An 18935-nucleotide genomic window follows, 5' to 3' on the forward strand; every position below is an offset into this window, starting at 1 on the left:
TAGTGACTGTATTTGGCATTAATAATCTATTCCTAAATCCACCTAAGTTATCTACTATGGGTTTTGGCATTAATAATCTATTCCTAAGTCCCCTGGCACTGATTAATCAAACTCTTTGGGATTTATGGTAACACTGAAACCTTTACGGCTAACTAATTTCTCTAGATTTAGTGACATGTTACTAAGTTTCTAAGCTAATGTTATATTTTTATTCTCTTAATATTAACACTAATAGTCGGGTTAGATAACAAAATAAAAAAGATGCTTGTGATTTTGCCCGTTTGCCTGCCACTTTATTGTAATCGTTTTATAGTAAATTATATAAAACTTCGATTTGATTTAAAACAGAAAAATATATTTAATTATAGCTGATAAACTGATTTCACAAAATGATAGCAATCAACGTCTACAAATTAAGATAACCATATGTGACCGGTCTATCCAAATCCAGCAAATTGACAGTCTCATAAAATCCCTAGTTTGCTCATATTGTTAATTTTAAAGTTTCATGTGATATAATGGAGCACTGGCCAAGGAGGAAGAAGAAGCACTTGGTATAACGGCCGGAAGACCTAGTCTACCTATTTACTCGCTACTGGACTCATTCAGCACGTGGTCAAAGAGTTGGAAGCGGTTAGTGGGAGAGTGGCGCAAAAATAGGATTAGTTGTTATTTTTCTTTTTTGTTATTAATTGAGATTATGGTCAGCTAGTTGATCACTTCACACACATTAGTCATATCCAAAACTCTCTCTAGCAGTACACACACACACATAGAAATCATTGTATTACTGATCATAATTTCCACCATTGTAACCTGACTTTTTATTAATAAAACTGGTGATAAACGATTTGTCATCGCCCGGGGTTTTTGTGTCGGTGATCCGACCAAGATCAAGGGCTTTTCCTCGCAACAAATTTTTGTGTTCTCGTTTACATTCGTTTCATATTCGTTATTGTCATATAAGCACTAAACATCACCTTACAAATTTGGTTGCATTATCCATAAACGATTTTTGACCAAAACAATACACACTTAGAAGCAATTGTAATCGCTGATTAAGACTTTCAATCCTTGTAACCTTATTTTCTTGAATAATATAGTGGTGATCGACAATTGTCATCACCCAGGGGTTTTGTGCCGACGATCCTTAATAGATCAAGGGTTTTTCTTCGTAACAAATCTATGTTTTCATATCTATTTTTGATACATATTCATTGTTACTATACAAGCACTCTACCTCACAAAACTGATTTGGTTACATAATCATTAAAATCGTTTTTTGACCAAAACAATATATCCAATTTTGTTAAAGATCCTACGAGTATGTTATAAGGTAACTTGTCAAATATTTAAATATTAAATGTAATAATGATTTTGAAATTTCTTCTAAAAGTAACAGCATTTTGACTTTTAAATCTCTATGACTTATTCATATAGTTATTCTTCTAATTATTATGAAATTGAAACTCTTTCTACTTTTACAAAATTAAAGAACTACTTATTTACTGTATAAGATACATGCAAAGATGCATTATTCACGTCATTTTCATCATCTACATCTGAAGTTACTCTCTGCAATGAATGTAAGTTCTTCATATTTAATGTATAATTATCATTTAATTTGTATATAAAAATGATGCCGTGTAATTATTTTATTTGTTTCACAGTTCAATGGAGGTTCAAAATTTTACTATGCATATTGAAATTAATGTTTTAAAAATTAATAATTCTCGATAAAGAATCAAAGCTTACAAATAAAACTACAAATATTGTATACAATGATATTTTAAAAACTTATTATGAAAATGATTATTTCGGTATGTATTTGTAAACTTATTTTACATTAATGCTATACATCTTTTTTACTAATAGAGTGTGGTTATTGTACGCTAATCTCTTATCGTACGACAGGTACGCGAGAGCTTCAAGCGTCCGATCAAAATTTTCAAAACACACGCCTGATTTCTTCTAAAAGGGTAGGATCGTCAAATACTCTTCCTAAACATCTATCAAATCACTCCAAAACATAACCCACTGAATCCGGCGACGATTAAGCGTACGAAACAACTACCATAAAAATCAACGGAACAACACTAGACGAATAACGAATATGGAGAAATCCAATAACCCTAAATCATCTACAATTGGAAAAGATAAAAGATCAAAAGAAAACCAAGATAGACCTCAGATTACTATCAAAGCTGATGGTTTTTATGATTACTGTAATCGTTTTAGGGTTTCATCAGTGTAAAGTTGATTTTTGTAAGCGTTTGACAATCGTTTGTATTACTTTGTATCATTCTATATTTTTTCAAATGAAATTATGTTTTAATTTTGAGCTTAAGCACAGTACAAGCGTTTAATAATTGTGTTAATATGTATATATTCGTAAGCTTATACGAAGGGTTTTATTAGAATTGTATCATCTGCTTGTATGGAGTTAATTCTGGATATGTCTGTAAGCATTTTAGAAGCGTTTAGATGATTATAGCATATTGATTTATAGTGTTAATTCTGGATATGGTTTTAAGCGTTTAATAAGCGTTTGTGATGATTATATCATCTTGATATATTCACTTAATCTAAATGTAATCTTAGGCGTTTATTAAGCGTTCTATGTGTGATTCAGTTAAAGCTAAGAATGCAGGGGATAAAAAGAATGATGTTAAACGAAAGAGTGTTGATAAGAATACTAAACAAGTTGATGCCGGAGTGAAAAAGGTTAAAACAAAACATGTTGAAGAAAACTCGGATTCAAACTTTGAAGCTCCAATCAACAAGTTCTTAACAAAGAAGCGAAAAGATGTAGAAGACAATTTCTCTGACTCGGACTTTCAACAACCAAAGAAGAAACTTGTTAAAGAAAAGAATGAAGCTGAGAGGATACAAAGGAAACCTTTTGTTGAATTTATAAAACAAAAAGTTGTGAGTCAGATGTGCACCATTTAACATTGTTGATGTAGTGAGTGCAATGAACTCTGACCAAAAAGCTTGTTTGGAAGAAATGGGATTTGGGTCAATGTTAAGACTACAAGTAAACCAAAATCCATCAATGCTGGGGCATTGGTTGCTGATGAACTATGATCAACATTTTAATGAATTGAACATCGGCAGCCGTGTTATTAAGATAACACCAACAAAAGTTCATGAAGTGTTGGGGATACCAATGGGTAAAATACCAATTTTAGACAGGAGTATACCAAGATCAGGGGATGATGCAACTACAGATCTGTTCAAAAATCAATTCCCGACAACAAGAATAAGTATAAAACATGTGAGAGAGAAGTTGACGTAAGATCAAGGAGTTGGTGAATTATTTAAGATTAATTTCCTTGTGTTGTTCAACACATGTATAGGATTTATAACAAAATCAATGATTCATCACCCAAATTGATAAACTCTTAGATATTCCAAATATGGACTGGTGCAGCTATGTGATTGAAAACCTAAAAATGACAAAGGAAGACTGGAAGGATGTCAATGAACAATACAACGGTACAATCACCTTACTTGTGATGCTTTACACACATGAGTACTAGAAAAGATATGGTCCATTTGGGGCTCCGGTCACAACACCTGCAGTCAACTATATAACAACAACTCTTGCAAAGATGGAGAGATACTTATATAATAATGGACCTCCTTTAGAAGATGATTCTGATAATGATGAAAATGAGGAATACGCTCCTGCGTATAAGAATGTTGAAACGGTTGGTGTGGCCGCTAATGTTGGAACTGCGACCAAAGGATTGATTGAGCCTACAACTGATACTTCTGATGTTGGAACCGCTGCTGTTAAAGTTGATGTTGCAGCTGCTGGTGTGATTGCATGTACTGGTGACCAGATGAGTCCTGAGGCTGCTGCGGATAATACAGTTGTTGTTGCCTCTGCAGATAAACATGCAGATAAAGAAAAAACTGCTGATAAACCTGCAGATACAGTTGGTGAGGCCGTTGCTGGTGACAAAGCGATGCATCAGGCTGATGCAGATGGTGGCAACCAAAAACATGGTAACAAAACTTGTTATTTTAATCTAAAAACTCTATAATGTGTATTTCTTCTAATGATAAATTTATAAGAAAACATTAATATATAATCAAAAATAGATGGGGAAAGTGAAATAGAAATAGATAATGCCAATCACACTGCTGAAGGAGAATTTGATGATGATGATGATGATGATACGGATTCATATTTGAGTTTGCAAATGCCATTGGGAACACACACACAAGAGCTAGTCGACTTTTATATAACCCCACTTCAACAGTCTAGGATATCTGCTTATTTACCACCAAAAGAAACAAAGGAAGAGAAGGTGAGACATTTGATTTATTAAATACCTTAAATTAATTAATAACTATATTTTCATTTTACAGTATTGAAATAAGGCAATGGATAGAAAGTTGAAGAAATTTAAAAAACTTTGCTCAGAAATTAACAAATTGATCTGTGAAGGAAAGGACAAATATCTATCAAATTACAAAAAAAAATTTATAGGTGTTGTCAATGAGAAGACATATTCAATAATAATGTGGTTCTCAAAACACAAGAAAATAAGACCGTGAAAACAACTCACTCCTTAATTTATGTGAGAAAACAATCTAATTCTCTTTCAATTTCACCCATATATACTTCTTTAAATATATATATATATATATATATATATGTATATCTTTGAAAGAAGTTCCCACTTCTTATACAGTTTCCGCAATTGATTCAGCTCATTCAGATGTTGTAGTCGGTGATGCAGTGGTTGGTTCAGATACTGTGGTTGGTGAAGAAGGTATTGGTACTTATACTTATACTAAAAACGCTTAACAAACTCTTATATCTAAATTTTGGATACTAGAGGTTCCTGAAGTTTATAATCTATCTGAAGAAAATAAAAAATATGTGGCAACTGTTGGTGATGCAGTGGTTAGTGATGCGGTGGTTACTGATGTAGAGGTTGGTGATACAGGGGTTAAGGGGGCTCAAGAAGGTACATAATTATAAAAACATCTTTTACACACCTTAAAAGCTCAACAAATTTAAAAATTTATGTGACAGATGTGGATGTCGTTGGTAATGCAGCCAAAGTAAACAATGATGAAGAAATTATAATAACAGAACTAAAAGGGAATAATAAACTTGATGCAGTTGTTACTACAGTACTTGAGTGGGCTAAGGAAGGTATTAAATAGTTAAATTTATCTTCATATAAATTGAACGCTCATCAAACGCTCACGTTATTATGTTTATATTTTATATGAAAGATACACAAGTTGGATCAAAAGAGGACAAGATGGAACACACTATTCCAAATAGTCCAGTGTGTATTGAAATTTCTAAAGAACCTGAAGGTACAAAATTTTTGTTAACATATTCATGCATAAAACGCTTGTTAAACGCTCATACTTATTGCTTTACAGCTACCTCACTTGAAGATGATATGGTGCATGTTCATACAAATGCTCAGGAGTCTAGTGAACAAAACGGAGGTGAAATCAAAGATGATGTTGATCATATAAATACTGATGGAACTTTAGAATATATTATAGGTAAAACACAAAAAAAAACCAGCTTATAAAAAGAAAATTAGTATACAGATACAATGACTTGTCCTTATTGTTTTTCAGTTAGTAAAGTTGAAGAGAAAAACCAAGAATCAAAAGTTGACACTAGATTGTCTCCAAGTGAAAATTTCGTAACACCGACATCAACTTCAAAGATGATACCCAAAATTACATCTCCTGTATAATTATTACCTGAACATAAAGACAAAGATTTGGTGGAAGGAGAAATAAAGAGAAAATTACCTCCTGCGTTGAAAACAGCATATCTTTTAAGAGAGGTTAACATATTCACAAGTGTGACAGATGATGAAAAAATAATTTCAGAGTATATATTTTTTTGTCTTGAAGACATATGGGAAGAGGTTTTCAAGTCTACTTACACATATTCATTACAACTAATGCAATGGATGCATTCTATGAACTGATGAATTATGAAGAAACGAAAAAATCTGCAGAATCACCATTCAGGTTCTTCGCTACAAGCACTGTGCTTGTATGATTTAATCTACCTATTGAATTTAAACTCTTATAAACGTTTATTAAACGCTTGAGCATCTACATATTTCTTATGCAGACAAGTGACCATTATGATAAGGCAGTTGGTCACACAAACGAACAAAAACTCGAAGTGTTTACGGACAACATTGAAAAACAGATGATGAAGAGTGATGTCAAATCAATGAAGCAAGTCGCTATATTTCTCGTGCCAATTCTACAAAAGGATCACTTCTATGTGGTTTCTTTCAATCTTAAAACAGGAGTGATAGAGTTGCTTGACAACAGTGCAACTCAGGAAATACCAGCCGATAAAAAACTTAAAAGGCCAAAGAACAAAGAAAAAGCGACCAAAAGACTTTTTGAAGAAAGATACAATAAGAATCCTCAAATCCTGGTAAACGCTCTAAAACCCTCAATAAAAAAATACAACTCCAAAATCTATTACAAATTTGTGATATACTTAAATGCTTTTAAATTTTTTTAGAGAAACGTCTTTTACATGTATCTTAGAAAATCAATCACCTCATTGTTGATCGAATCAAAAAGGCTGCAATCACTAGATTAAGGATGAAATGGAGAGCAACAGAATATGGAGTAGATTGTGGGGTTTTTGCTATGAGACACATGAAAACATATGATGGGAAGAAACCGTGGGGGTGCAACTTTCACAAGGAATGTCCTAAACAAGAAAATCAGCTAAAAAAGTTGAGGGCAAAGTATTTGAGCTAAATCCTCCTATCGGATCTAAACCAGAAAAGAGATATTGTTATCGAGAAGGCGCTGGCATTTTCTGAAAATAACAAAACAACTTTATCCGGGGCGGAGTTGATTAAAGAACTCCAAAGAAGGCAACAATTAATTTGACTTCTTTCAAAACTTTGTTTTGTATTTTAATACTTGGTCAAAGCCAAGTTGGATCTTGAGAAGCCAAATGATGAGAAGTTGATGTGCGAAAATGTATCTATGAAAACTACTACTCACAACTAAGCTTTAAATTAAAACGGATTATCCTAACTTAAGTTCACACAATCGGCAAGTGCACCGATCGTATGTAGTAAAAACTAAGGAAGTCCGAGTATCGAACACAAAGACACGTGAGGTGGCTCAGATTACTAACCCAACTTAAGTCCTGCCTAAATAATATATTTGTTTAACTTATATATCTAAACTAACTTAACTAACGGTGAAACTTAACGAAATTAACTAGAAACTTAACAGGATTTAACGATAATAAGAAAACGAACCACCTAGGTAAGATAACTTAACGGATATAGGATGGATCAGGTGCTAACAAGTGTTTGAAACCGGCTTCTAAAGATGAACTAAGATAGATGCAATCAAAGCAACTGGGTCCCCATGGTCAGTTTTACCAGAAAACCCTAACAACGTCTACTTAGCTTTTAATTCACGGTTGTTTATTTACGTACCCTAATGATTTATTACTTGGTCCGTATCAAAATCACAATCCTCACTAAGGCTTGATCTAATTACAAACCTAGGAAGATAGGGGTAATTCAATAATAAGGATAATAAAACTCAACTTACAAACTAACCTAGTCGATAGCTAGCAAATCGCACGTGGTCTCGCAACGGGTAACTAAATCAACTAAAGCAGAGAGATAAACTAACCCCTAAGGTCTTGGTCAACTCAAAGGGGATGATCTTACTGACCTAAATGATTCAAGAAACACAAGCCCTAATGGCACGCGTCTACCACAATCAATCAACACACTCAGTATTAACCGAACTAGCAATTAACGACTACACGAAACAAATTCATGCAATAATCAACTACTCGGGGCTCATGCAACCTAAAATAAATCTAATGGAAGCAAGGTTCATGGAATAGTATCACAAATTATGAACTTTACAATAACTAAACAATCAAACACGAAATCGGCACCCGAAAAGTGATAAATCAACCATTAAACATCAAACCTAGGTGATTCAAACAAGTTTAGCCAAGAATAATGAATGAACAGCAGATAGCATAGATAAATATGATAACATGTTCATTAGAATCTTATTACAACTTGTATGAATGTCTAACACTCAAAAACAAACTCACAATCGTTAAAATACTCAAAACCGACAACCGGGTGATGAAATAACGAACCGGCTGCTCCTCCTCCTTGGTATTTCGACTTAAACTGATCTTGGAAGTCTGGAATGATGATTATTTTCGTTCATAGGGTTTAGGGTTTTTAAATATATCATTAAACACCCCTTCCTAATATAAAACAGGTTAAAACAAGCCCACAAGGCCCACTAAAAGACTAAATAGACGTTTTTATGATTTCTGAACACTCTTGGCAGCCTTGGGACATGTTGGAATCCATTACATGTTGCTTGAATGGTATGACCTGGTCGCGTAGCGCGGCCATGCCATTTTCTGATGTTTTTCGACTTCCAGCTCGTTTATCTTCGTACGCGCGTATCGGCTTCATCCGAGCTCCGTTTTAGCTGATTCTTTCTCTATTTAACTCGTTTTATCGCTCTCCTCAACATTGGAATCTAAAATAATCACAAACATGTATCATGCAAGAATAATAAATAATCGTTAACGGTTTACGCACAAAACAACACAAAAACGGGATAAAAACGCTATGTGTTTTGCAACACATCAGAAGTTTCTCACCGTCATTCAAGTAGAACAAAAATATGTGCTTCAAGAGAAATCCAAAACTCTTTATGCATATAACGAACTCCTGCTGCAACCAGACAGTGAGTTCGAGGCAAAATTTAAACTTTATGTCTATATATATCACATCTGTTTTTCTATTAAGATCACTCAAAAAACTTAAAAAAACATCCAAAAAAATGTATTTATGTGATAGAACCGTGAAGATCGTGGTTAAAGCCAAGTTGGATCTTGAGAAGCCAAATGATGAGAAGTTTCTCACCGTCATTCAAGCAGAAAAAACTATGTGCTTCAAGAGAAATCTAAAACTCTTGATGCATATAATGAACTCCAGCTGCAACCAGATAGTAAGTTCAAGGCAAAAGCTGTTGAGTACCTAAAACAACAGACTTCATGCTACGACTCATTGTATGACACTATGGTTGACACGGCTTCAACAGTGTCAACCAACATGGAGTTCAAGGAAGGTGGGTGTAAGATTATCAAGAACAAGGAGTGATGAGGTCTGATGGGGTCTGATGATGTTAGTTTTTTGTCTTCGTTTTTTAATATTGTATTGTAATCGTACTTGCCATGGTCTGCCGCGGTGTAAACCGCGTGTTTTATAAATAAAATGTTTTTATCTAAAAACGCTTGTGATACAATTGTGAAACGCTTGTGTAAAAAAAGTGACTATAAAACCCAGAATCTTTAAACAAAAATACAGTAAAAAACCAGAAAGCCTAAACTTAGTTAAGCAAGGTATTTTGCCCTTCGAGCAAATGTTACAATAATCTTTAGTTGCACCTACTTTTTTCAAAACCACCATACTGTGTTCTCATAAGGTTAAACGCTTTAACAGGTCTCATGTTCAAATTAGACAGCTCATAAATAGCTTACTCTTGGGCATGTATTAACTTCCTCGCTGATGGAAAAAACTGCATATCACAATATATTACCATACTATGATTATGGACTTCAACAAAATCATGTACTTCAAAATTTACACCATCAACAAATTTTAACTATAGATGTGCTATACAACCACACCTAATTGCGGGCCTTTTCCTCCTTTTATAATGTCTTATTTGATTCATTACAATCACCTTTTGAATCATAACTTTTTCCTGGCTTGTGACCTTCTTCACAACATGTAAAATACTTGGTCCTTAGTACACCATCATGCATGTACGATCCACCTGTGCTAACCCCAAATCTAGCTTTCTTAGCATATTCACTATAAAAATCAAATGCTTGAATAGTTGACGAAAACATCATTCCTTTAACAGGTTTGTAAGAAGAAACTTCAGGAATAATATCAACCCCTTGATCTTCAGCCAAAATGCTTGAATCATCTGCACACAAAAAATAAATAAATAAATAAAATACGTATACTACACACTCATGAAACGCTCATGCAGAAAGCATGAATAAAAATGAATATCAATCTCAACACTAGCATGTTACGCTCGTAGCACACTCATATTCTACAACATCAAATCAATCATGTTAACACGCTCATGTTAAACTCATACTATAAACACCAATAATCAACCATGTTAAACACTCCTAATATGCACACGCTCATATTCTAAAACATCAAAATCAATCATATTAACACACTCATGATACGCTCATACTATAAACACCAAAAATCAACCATGTTAAACACTCCTAATATGAACACGCTCACAAACTAAACTAATCAATTATCATGTGATTCTCATAGAAACTAACATACAGGTTACTGTCCGATTAGAAACATAGTATACATCTACTTTCGATTAGTTCAAACAGAGCAAAAAACTTACATTGATGATCGTCTTCCATTTCAAAACCATAAATCGAAAATCGGTTGAAAACAGATTCGTATACTCAATTGATTGATTTCGGTACTAAAATTGGTTCGTAAATAAGAAATTGATTTTGATTAAGCTAAATATCAGGATTATAACCGTTTATACGCAAATTACCAAATTTAGATTACGAACCAAAAAGACAATCGTACCCTTCTCGCTTAAAATATACGGAATCTTCTCAACTGATCGCAACTGAATCGAAGGTGTAGATTGGCGCTCCCGGATGTCGCGTACGTTTTGTACGATAAGGCATTAGCGTATCGCATCTTTTCTCTTTACTAATATGCTTTACAAATTACCAGATCTCAGATTCTATGCATGTTCAAGCATTACTTAGAGAATGTAAGTTTTTCTTTTAAGTACTTTTTATGTTACCACAAATGATTATTTTTTTCCTAACGTATTTGTGTTTTGAATGTTGATTTCAGTTACTGTGTATGAGACAAGACACTTTGGATGTTGATTTCATTAGATTATTAAGTTTTAAAATTAAAATATATGTCTTTTGTACACATGGTATAAGTTATAAAGACATTTTAACTTTTCATTTATCTCTGTTAGTTATTGAATGTTTTTGTATTTTAATTAAAATAACAATGGAATGTCTTATAATTTATCTAAAATTATATTTTCTGTATAAATATAACATTTGCATTTAATTAAGTTTATAATATATACATATATGACGCTTAAATTATTTTACACTCGTGTATAACACGGGCACTATCCTAGTTCAAACTAAAACTAAACAACTAAACAACATTCAAAGTTTCAAACTACTCTCGGTTTACCAAATTCCGGACAACTCCCAAATAGCTAATTTACTAAAAGGCATTCCATTTTCCTTTGCATAAAGCGTCAATGCTTCTTCAACAACACAAGGTCGGTGTTAGTTCAGGCTTTTATCAAATCCCAATTTGGCCCCCCATGCGTAATATAACTCTTGAAACCTTTCAAGAATTCTTATTATACGATTCCACTTGGTAAGTACTTGATTCCTCGTACGCCCGATTACAAAACACATCTCCTCATCAAATTTATCCTTAACGCGATACTAAGAATCACAACCCGGTTCTTGTGCTTGAGCCTTTGCATTATCATTCCTAAAGTGTAGAAGACACTGTATTATAAAAGACACTGTACCAAGAGCTACTCCTTGTCGTCGGCCCAGAATCTTACCAAGTGAGAACTAATTCTAATTTTTTAGGTGATATAAAATTGGATGGAACCAGATCCTTATATAGTATACATAATTGTTGGAATCGGTTCCTTACAACAATAATTCACATTTAAAAGTTCAAATTGTTGGAACCGGTTCCTACCCTCCAAATTTCAATTTTTAAATTTACACATTACACATAGTTACAAACTATTAACCAATAGTTATAAGCGACTTATTAACCAACTGTTGGAACCGGTTCCTACCCTTCAAATTTCAATTTTTAAATTTCCACATTACAAACAATAACATAATAAACAACCACTTTATTTCATTATCATAACGACAAATATTTTGTTATACAACGATAAGCATTATTAAATGTAAAAAGGTAAAATAACAATCCCCGTTCGTCGTCTTCATGCTACGCCCATTAATCCATTAGGCTTGGTTTCAGGGAGTTACCGAGGTGGACCCCGCTTTGAGTGCGTCTAAATGTTTTTTTCCTCACAATACTTATTGGTATGTTTTCTTAAAGTAGAGTCGACATCACTTTGAAAAATTCCCCAGTGTATTTGCATGGAGCCATCTTCGTTGCATCCGTCATATCACACACGTCATAGTGTGTCCATACACCTCCGAGCATCTTCGGGTTTCGATTACCATAAAAACTTTACTTCATCATTGTTTGTCATTGCTAACGTGTTTACAGTTTAGAGTACGTTTGAGAGTTAGACAGGTGGTGTAATGAAACATAAAGCTAACCTATATATTTATTGTATGTGTGTGTATTTTAGCCCAAAACCGATTCCAAACGTTCAAATATTGCCGATGGAACCAGTTCCAACAACCAAAACATATTTTAAATTGTTAATTATAAAATAAAACACCCGGTTGTACCCGGTTTTCGGGTTGGAACCCTATGCCCGGTTCTGGTAGGTATTCGCATGGGTTTGTCGGGTGGGTCCGGTTGCTACCCAGTTCCCATTTAAAAAAAATACCCGAATGTGCACCTCTGACTGGAGGTGCACAAAAAACCCTAACCCGGAATCGGACCCGAAATAAAAACCCGAAACCGTTTTTTAAATACCCGGGTTTTTAATACCCGACCCTACCCGTAGGGTATGGATAGGATATGCATTTCGGTACTAAAACCCTGAACAAATACAAGAAGTCAAGAACGAGGAAGATACTGCATATATGAACGCTTATTGGGCTACTGGAACTTCGTTCCCACATACCCCTCAAATCAACACTAGCTTGTTATATGTAATTAATCCTCTCAAATCGTCACTGATTACATCAGTTGTCTTTGCAGCAACAATGGCGCTAATTCTGGTCATGCCACATCTTCGGAATGGGTTTGGAATCAATGGTGGACGAGAGTCACCATTTTTCAGAAATCGTGAATGAGCAAAAATGAGCAGAACCGAGCCGCTCGATCGTAAACCAAGCGAGTTCGAGCAAGGCTTTTCTGCTCGTTTCCCTATATTCGAACCGAACCGAACCGAGCCGCTCGATTTCAATACGAGCCGAGTTCGAGCAGACGCTCGCTCGGTTCGGCTCGGTTCGTGAACAGCCCTATCAGCCCGAATACCTTTGTTCTTTTAGGGGGTTCGCTCGCCATGGGCTACAATAATTCAGTCAAATTAAATAAATACCAAATTAATATAGCCCAGATACTTTTGTCAAGTTTCAGGCTTTCAGCCTATTTCCAAACCCAAATATAATTGAGCCTATTTAGTGTTGTGTTTTAGATATAGGTGGGCCGGGGCTTGGGTCGGTTTGCAGTTTAGACTGGACCATGTCTAATTTCACATTGAATCTCTATTGTTTTTTTAATTAAAATTATATAATCTTTACACTTCCCTTTCCACAATCTCAAGAACACTCGTGACATATTAAAATTATGAAAGTTGGTGATTTAATTGAAACATTTTTAGAATTTGGTTAATATTATACAAAGTTACCTTACGACTTTTTAGATATATATTTTTTTGAAAGACGGATTTATTTATTTAAATTCCAAATTTAGTACTCAAATCTGACATCATTAACGTTCAGAAATTTAGATAACTACATAGTCAAACCAAAATTTTAATATATCAGGAGTGAAGTATAAAGATGATTTAATTTTAAATTTTAATTAAAAAATAGGATGGACGCGTCTTTAATTGTTCGCTTATATCATTATGAGATAATAGTTGGTAAAGTGGTATTGTTAGAGACACTTCAAAAACGTATGGTAGTCGTTGAAAATATGATCAATTTTGGTCATGTTAATGGGGTCACACACCCTAAGTGGATCCTTTCACAATCCATGAAACATTGTCAAACCAGAAGTTGACCCTAAATCTACCCTTTATCAACCACACCCGTACCACCAACTACAAAACGTCCTTTCATTTTTCCCGGCCGGGGGGGGGGATACAAGTTGAAATGAAAATGTTTCAACGTTATTTATGTTCCCAAGTTTCATTTAAGAAAAGAAATGTAGGAGAGGGAAAGAACAGGAGGCTTGTGCTCCCGAGATTTATTAAATGAGGGCAAGGGAATGAACGAATAGAATAGAAAGTATGCTCCTGAGTTTCATTTAATTAAAAAATTAAAGGAACGGAAAGTGTGTAGGGTCTGTGTGTGGGGGGGGATGTTTGTGGAGCAAATTCTATCTTTTCATTTTGTAAGAAATTGGATAGAAGGAAAACAAATGAAATGAATGAAAGTGTTTCCTTTCCTTTTCTTTCTTACGTTAAGTGAACTCAAGAACACAAAGAACGATAGATGGTATATAGAAAATAGGGTTGTTCACAAACCGAGCCGAACACATCCTTGCCTATACTTGGTTTGGTTTGAAATCGATCCGAACCGAGCGGATTGATTTTTAAAAAACGAGCAATATTTTAATGCTTAAACTTGGTTTGGTTTGAAAGCGAGCGGCTTGGTTTCGTACAAAGTTTTTAATTTTAAATTTCTAAAATTAAAAATATCAATAATTCGAGAATTTCAACTCCAAAATGTCTAGACTTTCAATCTTAAAATGTCTAAAACACAAAGTTAACAAGAAAACGTATATAAAATGAGCAGCTAGAGTTTTAAATTAAACTTAAAAGTCAACACAAAATAGAGAAATTTCAAGAACTTTAAAAAATACATTATATATACACACACATAATATATATAATAAATAAATAATAATTCAAGCAAAAACAAACCAAACCGAGCGAACCAAACCAAATCGGACCGAGCCGAACGGCTCATTTCCAAACCGAGCCGAAATTGAACGAGCAATTTTCGAGCGAGCGACGAGCAGTTTAGACGATCCTAATAAAAACTATGCTAGACTTGCTGGACATATTGAACTTGTCATATTAAGATTGTGATCGGCAAAAGTTTCTGGACAATCGATTATGGGAAGGTACGTTTTCAATGCCTTGTTACATTTCAAAAGTAGGACTATAGAGACAATAAATTATATAGTTTCTACTTAATTATGTTAAAATGTTTGAGTTTATAGACTTGACGGATCGAGAAATTTATTCTACTAGAGTCATTTTTTATAGATTATTTAGGTTTATATAGCCAAACTTAATATTTCCATACCTATTCGGTCGTCCGGTTGAAGAAATCGCCGAAATTTTTCCGGTTTTTAGACCAAAGAATTTAAATTTCACCTTAAGTCCTAAATCCTAAATAGATAGTCAAATACTCAACCAATAATCTTAAGCCCTAAACTAATAAACCATAAACAAATCACAAATAAATAATCATCAATGAATAATAAACAATACTTAACTGTTAATCCTAATTCCTAGAATAATAAATCACAAATAAGTAATAAATAGTCAAACAATAGTACCATATAATTATCGTTTCAACTAAGAAACAATCAAACCTACCAGTTATTTTGAAGATATCGTCATCAATAAGCCAATTATAATTTATGTTTGGCCTTGCCCCTTTTGTTATGTTGGATCGGAACCCTACATTCGTGGTGTTCGTCCCAATTGTGTTTAATCAATCGACAATCAATGGTACGACTTCTGAATTATAAGTTTTACACTCCTCTAATCCATAATTTTTTCAACTTTATGGGTTGTTTAAAAATCTAATGAAAGTGGCCTAATGAAAGTGGCCATGGTAGGCCGCATATTCCCCTTCCTAACTATCAGCTATGGATTATCCCCAACCCCAAACTCACATTTACGCGAATCACAGGTCCCATAGCTTCATTATACATGAATTTGTTAAGATAAACACGTCTATACAACTCAATATACACGATCAAGACCAAGTAAAGCTGCTAAATTAACACGTCTTGGGGTTGGTGGTTGGCCTAGTGACAAAGACAAAGTCTCTTAAACACCTAAAGATTATGGGTTTAAGTCCTATAAACTACAAAGATTTTTTCTTTATGAGCTACAAAGATTTTTTTTTCTTAAGAAAAAGGCTATTACATTAGCACACATTCACAAAATCATGTAAACCCACTAACACATAATCTAATCATATAACCCCACCTTGTTCCACAAATAATTTACCCCTAATGGATAACAAGTTGCTTGTATCCATGTGACACATCACACATCCTTTGACACATCACACGTCCTTTCACAAATATATGGATGCAGATGATGTTACGATAAGAATTTACTTGTACATTATATTTATTATTAACTTAAATAATTTTAACTGCAGTAATTGTTAAGAAAACAAAAATATGTAATATTTTATCTTAATTTTAAGTTTAGTAATTGCTAACAATGTATACTATAATAACTTAATTAAATTTGTATATATAATTACATTAGATCAAGTTATTCTGTAAAGAAGGACAAAATGTAAAGGATGAGAAGAATTTATAATCATATAAAAAACTTTTAAGAAAATAAAAAAAGATTAATAAAAAAATCATAGTTCAAAATTAATAATAAAAAATGAAAAAAGTAAAAAAAAAAACAAAAATGTTTTCACTGTCTTTCTTGTTTCAAAAAAAAAAAACAATGGTAAGTAAAAAAGATTATTGTGTTTTTTTATTTATTTTTGTCATTGGTTATGTCTTTTTTCCTTAACATTGTGTCTTTGTTTTTCTTTATATTGTGTAATATTACTCAACATTATGCTATATTTTGTTCGTCATTGTGTTATATGTTGCGATCTATTGTGTCTTTTTTAGTTATAATTATGTCTTTTGTTCATTTCGTCGTTGTGCCTTTGATCTCGGCATTGTGTCTTTTCGTAATTTTTTTATTTCATTATATTTTTTTTGAACGGGAATAATGGCAAAAACATTTTAGTGTTTATTTTTTTTCGTTTTTTATTTATATTTTTAGTTATGATTTATTTTTTATTTTTTATTTTTTATTTTTTTTAACTTATTTTTAATGAGGTTTTTTATAGTCACAAATTCTTTTAACACTTTTCACTTTTGCCTTTCTCGGTATTTTAAATTTAGCCAATTACATTGGCATAAAAAGAATTTGATTTTGAAAAATAAATTAGAGGTTGAGATGATGTGAAAATATGAGGATTTGTAAGGATGTTCATAGAGTTAAAGAGAAAAATGGGTGCTATAAATAATTAACCCTTAGGCCTTAAGGATGGACATATTTTCCCAAATGTAAACGATTATAATAAGTCATTTTTAAAGCTAAATGATTCTCTATTTAAAGAAAAGTATTTTTAAAGAAAAGAATAATCTTTAGCCAAGAATGTCATGACGATCAATACAGAACTCTAGACGATGAGATGGCAAAGACTCTTTAAAAAGTCAAACACCATATTACAATAAGAAGTTTTGTAACTATAACTATATGTATAGGTGTCATTAGTTAAAATAAAGTAGAAACAACATTATTATGTTTGAATACGTTTTTAGTATTATTATTAATCTTTGAGTTCGTGACATTGATATGTCTTCTCGACAGTGAGGTGTATACTAGGGCAAACAAGAGGGTCCGTTGTGGGTACAACTTTAAACGCCCCTCTAAACACACACAACACGGCTACGGTATTCGCATTTCCAAGGGCTTTAAGAGACATCGTTGGAGGGAGAACGGCTTTGGGTGCATGTGACTATGTGACGAGAAAAGATAAAACTCATCCCTTTTCAACCAATCCTCATCACCCACATCACCCCTTTTGGTCACTAAATTTTATATATATATAATTTAATTATATTTGATGGATGAAACTATACAAATTTTTTTATGGAAGGTTTTCACCTACGTGACAGTGACATGATTGGACAGGATATGATGTTTTTCACATGTTTATAGAACCACTATTGATGCTCTTATTGAAATTCTAGCTAGTAAATAAGAGAATCTTACAATAACCTCGACTAAAAAGTGATGATTCTGTTGTGGCAATTATATAACAAAATAGTGAAATTTATAAAACTATAACACATAGTTATAGTATGCATAAATATACTTAAGACCAAAAATATTGGAAGAATACCATTATGCTAAATGTTGACATCATTTCGTTTTATTTTTTGATATAATATATTAATTATAAAAGCACATATAAATATAAAAATGAAAGTTTTATATTTGTGTATTTGGAGAAAGAATGTCTGATTACAGAACAAGAAGTAGGTGAGAATTGTCCGTTTCTCCTGACCACGACATTGTACAAATTGATATTTCACCAACAAAAAATTGACCACCTAACCTTATCCAACTCTTATCTTCTAAACACACAAAAAAGAAAAATATCCTTTAAGCCTCACCTTAATTAATTGTTTTGAACTTTAATTATGATCAAACTAAAAGAAGAGGGCATAATCGAGATTCATAACCAAGATATATTTGTCATAATCTACAGGTGTTTTAAAATGTGATGCCATTTGTCAAAAGCTTGTAGGAGGTATGTGGCATGTGCGGGTCCCTAAGAATCAATCATCTATACTTATACTTGTGGATCACTGGGTTCGCCATAATTATTAGTTCAATGTGTTTGTTAAGACTCAAGAAAACTAGCTTTTAGAGCCTTCATAATGGGTTTTCTAAATTATGTGAGTGTATTTTTTAATTTGTAGAGTTTTGGTGAAGTAGGGAGAGATGAAATAAAATTTTATTGTTTATAGTTAAATTTAGAGAAGTAATGTTCACTCTTCATAATTGTTAAATAATTTTTAAAAATGGATATAAGTGAAGAAAAAAAATAAAACCTAATGTTAAATGAATAAAAAGTATTATTTTGATGAAAAGGAGAGCAAAAATGTAGTTATTTTTAA

General features: G+C 32.9%; 1 protein-coding gene across 1 annotated transcript; it reads right to left on the reverse strand.

The window, feature by feature from the left end:
• Positions 1-9573: 9573 nt before the first annotated feature.
• On the reverse strand, positions 9574-10507 carry LOC143579777 (uncharacterized). The gene is made up of 3 exons (XM_077062984.1): positions 10489-10507; positions 9784-10032; positions 9574-9671 (listed from the first exon to the last, which is right to left on the reverse strand). The coding sequence occupies exons 1-3, from the start codon at positions 10505-10507 to the stop codon at positions 9574-9576; spliced, it is 366 nt and encodes a 121-aa protein (XP_076919099.1).
• Between the last annotated feature and the right edge of the window lie 8428 nt (positions 10508-18935).

Source organism: Bidens hawaiensis, unplaced genomic scaffold, assembly GCF_021521415.1.
Source record: "Bidens hawaiensis isolate Kalapana, Puna unplaced genomic scaffold, B.hawaiensis_p1.1 tig00029948_1, whole genome shotgun sequence".
Classification (NCBI taxonomy): Eukaryota; Viridiplantae; Streptophyta; class Magnoliopsida; order Asterales; family Asteraceae; genus Bidens; species Bidens hawaiensis.

Bases quoted from the DNA above. Each gene is read 5' to 3' on its own strand.
- LOC143579777 (XM_077062984.1), bottom strand. The intron at 9,672-9,783 runs GTGATTGTAATG...TAAATTTTGAAG, and splicing joins AAAAAGTTATGATTCAAAAG to TACATGATTTTGTTGAAGTC.